Source organism: Melanerpes formicivorus, unplaced genomic scaffold, assembly GCF_026170545.1.
Source record: "Melanerpes formicivorus ecotype bairdi unplaced genomic scaffold, bMelFor1.0.p_v2 SCAF_12, whole genome shotgun sequence".
In the NCBI taxonomy this organism is placed as follows: domain Eukaryota; kingdom Metazoa; phylum Chordata; class Aves; order Piciformes; family Picidae; genus Melanerpes; species Melanerpes formicivorus.
In genome coordinates, this window is record NW_027142364.1 from 1,005,340 (window position 1) to 1,015,076 (window position 9,737).

Sequence of the window (9,737 nt, forward strand, 5' to 3'; positions counted from 1 at the left end):
TCAACCAGTTGAGGTTTCACTGGGCGTTTTCTTCAGCATGGTGTACTGGCTGCACGCAGAACTGAGATCCCAGAGGTTGAGATCATCTGTGGTGAGGGCAAGAGCTTCAGTTTCAACCCCAGTGAAGTCAGAATGCACACACACACAGACTCCTAACTTGGCAAATACAGCAAGGTTCTTGACTGTGGCCTAACAACCCCTTAGGTCACTCAAACTAAACCCCCCAGACCACAAAATGCCCCAAACCCAACATACCCAGCCCAGCAATGCCCTCCCACTCCGTTTCTCACACAGTGCCACACTTGAGCATCTCGAGCTGTTTGAACTCCAGAGCTGCTGTTGCCCCCCTTCTCACTGCTATGCACACATTTACCAAGGGATGTCAGCCCCAAAGAAAGCATCTTAGAAGTTGGGCAGGTGTTGGGATTCCTACAAAAGTGAAGGTCTGTAGCAGTGTGGCAGGAAGGAGAATGCTTTTGACACACGCATGTGCTGGAGACTTGGAAGCCCTGCAGGAGCAGGCTGCAAGCTATGCAGCTGATGATTTAAAACCATTTCCCCTTTGCACAGAGCTCATACACATCTCTGCTTCTACAGCAGGGCTCACATATCACCAGAACGTGAACAGGCACTCCAAAGCAGTGGATCCCAATGAAAGAGTGAAGGTCCATATAGCAATGTGTCTGGGCTGCCTGCTATAACAAACCTAGAGAGGAAGAGGGCTTCTACCCTGCAGCAGGGCTCCAACCATTTGCCATTTAGCTGTGGGAGGTGTGCTTTGATTGAAACAAGGGAAGAACAAGCAGTGCCATCCCTTTCCCCAGAAAATTCCTTCAGAGCACAGAATTCCCTGCACTTTGCCACTCCTGGAGGCTCCAACCTGGTGAATTCTGTATTCTGTACTCTGAGAGGCGACCCCTCAACAAGGCCTGCACGCAATGAGGATCCACATGAAGAGGTCATAAAGAGCCAGCTGCCCTTTATTGAAAATGCCCTTTGCAAAAAAAAAACCCCAAAAACAACCCCAAAAATTTGCTGTACATTCTTTTGAGAGAAGCAGAACCGCCAGGAGTCCCACAGCCACAGAGTTCAACGGCAGCTCCAGAACCATCAAGCACCGACAAAAGCCTGAGCGTGGCGTAGAGCAGAACCACACTGGAACTGAGCACGAGGTGGAGAACAAGTGGCACAGTCACAAATCACAGAGACCAGGATTTCAAGACACTTTTTCTTGCAAACAGAACAGGCTTGGGTTTGAAGGAATACAATCATTATGTACAGCAAAGACACGTGGCCATGAGACCGTGAGCCTTAAACTAAGGCCTTGTTTACACAATTTCTGCTCTGGCAGGAAGGATTTTTTTGGCTGGGAATGTCTGGTTTTTTCTTTCTTTTTTTTTTTCCCCCTTTATTTTTTTCTTTTTTTTTTCCCTTTCCTCTTTTTTTCTTTTTCATTTTTTTCCTTTTTTTTTTTTTTCATTTTCCTTCCTTATTTTCCTTTCCTTTTTTCATTTTCCTTCCTTATTTTCCTTTCCTTTTTTCATTTTCCTTCCTTATTTTCCTTTTTTCATTTTCCTTATTTTCCTTTCCTTTTTTTCGTTTTCTTTCCTTATTTTCCTTTCCTTTTTTTCGTTTCCTTTCCTTATTTTCCTTTCCTTTTTTCATTTTCTTTCCTTATTTTCCTTTCTTTTTTTTGTTTTCCTTATTTTCCTTTTTCTTTCCTTATTTTCCTTTCCTTTTTTTCATTTTCTTTCCTTATTTTCCTTTCATTTTCTTTCCTTTTCCTTTCCTTTTATTTTCTTTCCTTATTTTCCTTTCTTTTTATTTTTTCTTTCCTTATTTTCTTTTCCTTTTTTTCATTTTCTTTCCTTATTTTCCTTTCCTTTTTTCATTTTCTTTCCTTATTTTCCTTTCTTTTTACTTTTTCTTTCCTTATTTTCTTTTCCTTTTTTACTTTTTCTTTCCTTATTTTCCTTTTTTTTTCTTCCTTTCCTTATTTTCTTTTTTTCCCTTATTTTCCTTTCTTTTTTACTTTTTCTTTCCTTGTTTTCCTTTCCTTTTTTTTCTTTCCTCATTTTCCTTTTATTTCCTTATTTTCCTTTCTTTTTTACTTTTTCTTTCCTTATTTTCCTTTTTTTCTTTCCTCATTGTCCTTTTTTTTCTTTTTCTTTCCTTATTTTCCTTTCCTTTTTCTTTTTTCCCTTTTTTCTTTTTTTTTCTTTCCTTTTTCCCCCTTTCCTTTTTTCCTTTTCCTTTTTTTTCCTTTTTTTAGTTTTCCCTTTTTTTTCTTTTTTTTTCTTTTTTCATTTTTTCTCCCAAACAATTAAATATTGGCAGTTCTCACTGTGAAAAAAGAGCTATATCCCACCTTTGTATCCACACAGCTAGAACATATTCCCACAGGGAAAAAGGAATAAGAAGAGTACCTTTAGACTGATACAACATTTCCTCAAGTGGAGAAGCTAATATAGCTTTCATTATTCAGTCAAGTTTAAAGCAGTTATGACTTTTTGTTGTTGTTGTCGCTGTTTTTTCTTCTTTTTGTTATTTTTTTCCCCTACTTTATAGACAAGGCCTATGTTTAACAAGCACCAAAACACTTCAGAGTTATTTGGAAGATCAGACAACCGAGCTCTAGGTTCCGTAGTGTCCTCACCACGTCACAAGAGGACATTGAACACCGAAATACATTCAAAACTCCCATCAGACCCATGCCATGGTTTCTGAAATGATTCACCTGTTTAACAAACACACCTTTTGGGGGGGGGGTTGGGGTGTTTTTTTTTGGCAAGAACTACAAAACAGCCCAGCAGAATCCACAGCTGCTCTGTCAGGCTGAGGCTGGGGGGGGATTTTGTGCCGCCACGCGCTGAAGCCCACCCGGTTTTACAGTGCTCCCACACCACAAGCCAAGCAGTTGGGAAAGCAGGAAGGACCTGCTGCCTCTTGGGGAGACCAGATCAAACACCTGCTTTTAAAATGTGGTAGAAGGTTGGGCTTGGTGATCCCTGAGAGGTCTTTTCCGACCTCAAGGGTTGTGTGATTCCAGAGCTTGCTTTCAGCGCGCTGAACGGGGAGCAAGGCCTGTTTGTTGGGTGCTAAACACTGGATTAATCCTATGGAGTTTAAGGCAAAACTGAGCCATAGCAGTAGCTGAGATGCACATTTATGGCATTTTTCTTACTGCAGACACAGCAGCAGTCAAGCTTTCCTGGTTTTCAATGCAGTGTCTGTGTTAAAACAAGCCCCTACTGCCAGTAAGCATCATTCCCCTGTCCCTCTAGCATGGAAGTCTTTGAGGAGGTGGCTTCTAAATCATTGCAGACATCTGAATCATTTGAGACACTGGCAGAGGTTGCCCAGGGAGGTGGTGGACGCCTCTTCCCTGGAGGTTTTTAAGGCCAGGCTGGATGCGGCTGTGAGCAACCTGTTGTAGTGTGAGGTGTCCCTGCCCATGACATAGGGGTTGGAACTGGATGATCCCTGTTGGGGTCCCTTCCAACCCTGACAATTCTATGATACTATGATTTCTGGGAGATAAGCTGCAAAGGGGTTCTCAGTTCTCACTTAAAAAGAAGTGGCTGGACCAATTGGTGATGTGAAGGCCCCAAGCAGATGTCGAGGGCCCATCATTGTTTTGAGCTGTGATTGTATCAGTCTGGCTGATACAACCTGACTGATTGCATCAAGAACAGTTCCTAGCTGTTTTGAAGGACACGTGAGTGAGCTCCCAAGAGTTAAATGCTCAACAGTTCAGTGTATCATCTTCTCCAGATGTTTCATTAGATGCAGGATGCTGCTAAAATTAAGCCTCCAATTTTCAACTAAACCACAAGATTATCATTTCCATGTCAATACACAGAATGAAACTCATGCTAAACACTCTTCTTCCAGAGCTGAAGCAAAAAAAGTTTTCCTACTTAAAACAGAAGACATTACCAGGAGTCATGCCAGCTAGTTTTCAGTTGGCCTGATTAAAAACCCCTTTACACATCATTCCTCAGCTTTTGCTTGCATGCTGCAAGCTAATTTCAAGTCTTCTTGGGAGAGGGGAAGGGGAGAAAGCAAAGAAAACTAAAATTTCAGGGGGGTTGTGCTAATGTTTAAAGGGCTACAAGAGGAAGATCCTGGAGGGGAACAAACTCCCTAGATCTTCCAAGTGACAGAAGGTACAGGTGTCCTCCCACCCCAACCCCTCTGGCACACCAAGAAAGAACCAATGGTCTGATGCATAATTGTGAAGGAGTTATAATGCAATTAGGTGAAAAGTTTACATTTTAGGGATAACTGAGCTGTAGAATTTCACCACTGTTTCCAGCAAGGAAGGGCCTGATATTACAAAGCCACTTGCATTAAAGCCACTCTGCCTTCCTAAAGCTGCCCTACTGAGCACAGCCTTTTCACTCACACCCTGGCTTCACCGGGTCAGCACTTAAACACAGATGAAAAAATGGCATTCAAAATGACTAAAAAGTAGGCAAAACAGCAATACTGGCCTTTACCTTTCCTTTTTTAAAACACTGTCCTTAGCTAAGTGGAGGCCACCCCCCCAATGCCTTTCGCCTCTCCTAAGACAGAGCTCAAGACCGACAGCCTGTGTGGCAAGTTAGGTGTTTCCTGTGGCACATAAAAGAGCACAAAGTTGTCTTCTAAAAAAACAAATGAAAAACCAACCCCAAAACCCCCCAAACTCTTCAAATGGATAAACATCTCCTGAATGCACGTCTGGAATTCAAAATGACAGTCGTTAGGATGTTCTTGGGACATCACAAAGGATGTGCTGGCTGGAGGTACATCCCACAATAAAACCAAAGGGGGAGGGGGAAAAAAAAAGAGGGAAAAATAAAAAAAACAAAAGGGGGGAATTAAAAAGAGAGGGGGGAAAAAAAAAAGGGGGAGGGGGTAGGGGAAAAAAAGGGGGGGGGGGGAAAATAGGGGGACAAAAAATAGGGAAAGGGAGAAAAATATAGGAAAAAGAAAATAAAGCCCACCCCTCCAAAATCCCAAAAGGCTAAATTCTTGTCAATTTGAAGCAAATGAAGGCCAAACTTGCAAGACATGGAAAGAACAGTTAAAAGGCTCAGATGGAAAGAAGAAATAAATTCCACTAACAATAGGCCCTTTTGTCCTGGCTTGCTCTGTATGATTACTGCAAGGAAACTGTTAAGTAGGGGTGGTGTTTTTTTCTTGGGGGGGGGGGGGAGAAGGGGGGGGGTAGCAGATAATGGGATTCTGTGGAGCTTTCACAGGTTGGCACCGGCTGGAACAGCTGAGTTTTGAAGGCACTCTATGGACACAAGGTTGCTGTTTGGCCCTGCATCACATATAGGAAGTCTTTGCACTTTCAGAGAGCGAGTCATCAAAATCAGTTATTGCCAACCCAAAGGAAAAAGAAAACCGAACGAAAACACCAAAACCAAAAACAAACCAAAAAAACCAAGCAAACCGAAATCAACAAAAACAACCCTGGGAACAAAACCACCACCGCTCCCACCCGCCGAGGAACAAGGCAAACAAAAAAGGAAATCACACACACACGCACGCCTCAAAAATTGTGCAGATTTGTAACATTTTCACAGCTGATTTCAAAACAAACAAACAAAAAAAGACGACAACAACCAAAAAAACAAACAAACAAAAAAAATAACCCCAACAAAATGAACGAAACCCAATCAAACCAACCAAACAAAACCAAACAGGAGAAACCCACCACGCTACCACTCTCCTGATAAAACTCCCATCCGATACAGCAGGTAAACAAAATAGAGAATTATTTCACGAATCATCAGCAGACACTTGCTGGCCCCCCCCACACGCACTGTACTGGCACCAGTGTTGGAGGCACAGTCCCAGTTCAGATGTGCAATTCTCCCGGCCGGACGCCCCCGGCACAGCCACCCCAACTTTGCATAGAGATCCTCGGGCCGCCGGCGGGGGCTCCACGCGTGTCTGGGGTCGGGGGGCAGATGGGCACCGCTCTTCTCGGCGTGTCCCGGGGCGGGGGCTCGGTCTCCGGGAGGGAGGCTCAGCACCGCTACCGCCGATCTCCTCGGCGTGCCCCCGGGGGTCGCCCCCCCCCCCGCCCCGGCTCCGTTCTCTCGGGCTTGCAGGCTCCGCGGCTCCCCGGAGCTCTCCGCCCCGTGCCCGCTGCCAGCGCGGGGCAGACACAAATATTCAACGACCAAGACTGGACGAAACGTACATGCCGAAAAAAGCCACATTTCCAACACGATGATTTCTTCTTTCTCGATTTTTTTTGTTTTGCTTTGTTTTGTGCGTGGGGGGGGGGTGTGTGTTCGTTCTCGGCGGCTTGCCGAGGGCGGGCTCCGGCCGGGGCTGCGGGGCCGCTCCCGCCGCCGCCGCCGCCGTTCCCCCGCCGGCCGCCACCGCCGTGTCCCCGCAGCCAGCCCCCGCTGCCCTCAGAGGATGGCGCAGGAGGAGCAGCACTGCTCGTCCCCGTTGGGCTGCGAGGCGTAGTTCATCTGCCTGACGATCTCCGCGAAGAGCTCGTCCACCGAGGCTTTGTTTTTGGCCGAGGTCTCCATGAAGGGGCAGCTCCACTCCTCGGCCAGGGCTTTGCCCTCCCCGAAGGAGACCTCCCGCTCGCCCTCCAGGTCCACCTTGTTGCCCACCAGGATCATGGGCACCCTCTCGTACCTCTTCACCCGGATGATCTGGTCCCGCATGGGCTTGATGTCCTGGAAGCTCTGCTGGTTCACCAGGCTATAGACCAGGATGAAGCCCTGCCCGTTCTTGATGTAGAGGTCCCGCATGGAGGCGAACTGCTCGGTGCCCGCCGTGTCCAGGATCTCCAGCACCGACGGCGAGGAGTCCACCTCGATCTCCTTGCGGTAGAAGTCCTCGATGGTGGGGTCATACTTCTCGATGAAGGAGCCCGTCACGAACTGCACGGTGAGGGCGGACTTGCCCACGCCGCCCGAGCCCAGCACCACCACCTTGTACTCCCGCATGGCTCCCGGCGCGCCGCCTCCCTCGGCTCCCGCTCGGGGCTGCCGCTTCCCTCCCGCCCTCACGGCGGGCGGAGAGAGGGAGGCGAAGGAGGGAAGGAAGGAGGGAGGGGAAGGAGGGAGGGAGGGAGGAGAAGGAGAAGGAGAAGGAGCGTGCACGCCCCGCCGGGCGCTCACTGGCGCCGTGCGGTGCCCTCCGGGGCGGGGAAGGGGCGGCCGCGCTACGCGGAACCGCGCCGCGCCCCGCGGGCGGACGCCGCTCCCCGAGTGGCGCCTGCGCAGAGCCGCCGCCGCCGGCAGTGGGGAGGAGGAAGAGGAAGAGGAGGAGGAGGAAGAAGAGAGTGAGAAAGGCTCTGGTAGCGGCCCGCTCCCCGCGGCGGGACGGCGTTTCTGCGGCCCATGTGGCACCGCGGCCCGCCCCGGTCCAGCGCCACCAGCCTGCCGCCGCCGCACGCCCACGTTGGCTTCCCGGGGCGGGCAGCAGCGCCCCGCTCCGCCCCGCTCGGCAGGCCCCCGCCGCTGCCGTCCGGCGGGAGCGGAGTTGATTGGGACCGCGGGAGTGTCCCGGCCGCCAGCATCCTTAGGGAGGCAGTGGAGGGGTTCCCTCCGGAGCAGCTCCGGGGCGCGCCGTGTGCCCTCCGCCGGCAGCCTCGGCGCGCCGGGGGAGGCACTGGCGGGGCTCAGGAGCGGACCGGGCTCGCCCGACGCGGGAAGAGTCGCGCTGACCCCGGGCTGCCGGCGGCTCCAGGTGCCCCTGCCCCGTTATCGGCGCAGGGCACGGCCGGTTATCTGCCCACCCCGGGCCCTGCCGCTCTATCGTCCCTGGCCAGGGGCACCCGGTACCAGCGTTCCCGTGGGAGGGGCTGCCTGCTGCGGCCCCCGCAGGAGCGACCTGGAGGGCGTGGGGGTCCCTGAGCGGCCGCCTCGACTCCTTAGCCCAGCTCCCTCTGCAGTGCCCATTCCCTGCCGGGACAAACCGTCTCTGATGGGAAAGGCTTCCCCAGGAGAGGAGGCTGGGGCTGGCCAGACTGTGTGCTCTCTACCCCGAGCTGGGAGGAGGCCGTAGCAGCTGCTCAGTAACTCCTTCCAGGACACCCCAGCTTCTGTGTCGTCCCTGTCAGGACTGGCTGGTCTCTCAGGCTGAAGATGTGGCAGGTGCCAGCTGTTGGCGCCATGTGCACTGTGTGCCTCTGAGCAGCAGTTTGGCCTGTTGGGGTTGGCTGATGGGGCTGGGCTGTCTGCCACTGTTTGTAGAAGCCATTCCTTGGCCTTTCTATCAATCAGACATTCCTTTCAAGAGAATATCATTAGTTATTTTGGCAGCTTCCAGTCTTTGCTTTACTATCCTACCCAGTGCTTTTACTCTTCTCAGTATTTATCCACGTAGGTTGTGGCATGCAGGACCTTTCTACCTGCTTGTTTACAATTTAAACACAGTGCTTGGGGAAACAGGTTGTGTTGTGGGCAAAGGCAAAGGGTTTGAAATAAGTTTTATAAACAGGATTCTGTTGCCCCTGAACAGTGCTCACAGAGACCTAAATTCTGCTGGACGTGCTGGAGCGTGTCCAGAGAAGGGCCAGGAGGATGAGCAGAGGGCTGGAGCTGCTCTGTTATGAGGACAGACTGAAGGAGTTGGGGTTGTGCAGTCTGGAGAAGAGAAAGCTCCAAGGAGACCTCGTTGTGGCCTTCCAGGATCTGAAGGGGCTCCAAGAAAGCTGGGGAGGGACTTTTGAGGGTGTCAGGGAGTGATAGGACTGGGGGAGATGGAGCAAAACTAGAAGTGGGGAAATTGAGATTGGATGTGAGGAAGAAGTTGTTCCCCATGAGGGTGGTGAGAGCCTGGCACAGGTTGCCCAGTGAGGTGGTGGAAGCCTCATCCCTGGAGGTGTTTGCAGCCAGGCTGGATGTGGCTGTGAGCAACCTGCTGTAGTGTGAGGTGTCTCTGCCCATGGCAGGGGGTTTGGAACTGGCTGATCCTTGAGGTCCCTTCCAACCCTGACAATTCTATGCTTCAATTCTTTCTTTTTCCAGAATTCACAGTGCTCAGCCCATGAGTTCAGCACTGCCACTGGTCCTCTGGGGATTCTTGGTGCCCTTTTCTGCTCTCAGTTGTGCATCATCCGTTCTGAGGTCCATGTTGTAAGCAGGTCCTACCACAGTTGTTGGGGCTGTGATGAGAACAGGCCCTTCTGGTGTGGCTTCTCCTCAGGAGCCACTGGGGCCAAACACAAAGAGCTGAAGGGTGAATTGCTCCTCATTTTCAGCCTGACTGAAGAATCCAGGGGTGTCTTCATTTAGCAGTGCTGCTGAGCAAATCCTGAGGCTCTGGGAATGTTGCAGACAGTCATTTCACTTCCTGTACCTGAGATGCTCCCTGGAAATCATGAGAGAGCTGCTGATTCACTGAAGTGTTAGTGGCTTAGCTGCTTCATCATCCTATAGAAACCACTTGTACTGAGAAGACTCAGAGTGCTCTGGGGGAGTGCTGCTGCCCTGTCACTCCCATCCTGCTAGTCTGTGACACTGATAGGAGCAGCACACCTTGAGGTAAAAGGAGAACAACTGCTGAGGGTAACCAAGATAAAATAATCTTAGTTTCTGTGCTGTTCAAAGTGCAGAACTGCACTGAGGTGTGTTTTTTCTTCCAGCACTGGCCAAATGTCAGTGTTCATTCACCTTGAATATATGCAAATGAGCAAAATGGCTCTGAATTAGCTCTCAATTCAGTGGCATACAAAGAAATCTTTCATTTGTGTTCACCAGCAGGAT

The 9,737-nt window shown here is 50.1% G+C and overlaps 1 protein-coding gene across 1 annotated transcript; it reads right to left on the reverse strand.

Moving 5' to 3' along the window:
- Nucleotides 1-5,547: 5,547 nt before the first annotated feature.
- RAP2B (RAP2B, member of RAS oncogene family) lies at nucleotides 5,548-7,061 on the reverse strand. The gene has a single exon (XM_068144883.1). The coding sequence runs from the start codon at nucleotides 6,969-6,971 to the stop codon at nucleotides 6,420-6,422; it is 552 nt and encodes a 183-aa protein (XP_068000984.1). The 5' UTR covers nucleotides 6,972-7,061; the 3' UTR covers nucleotides 5,548-6,419.
- Between the last annotated feature and the right edge of the window lie 2,676 nt (nucleotides 7,062-9,737).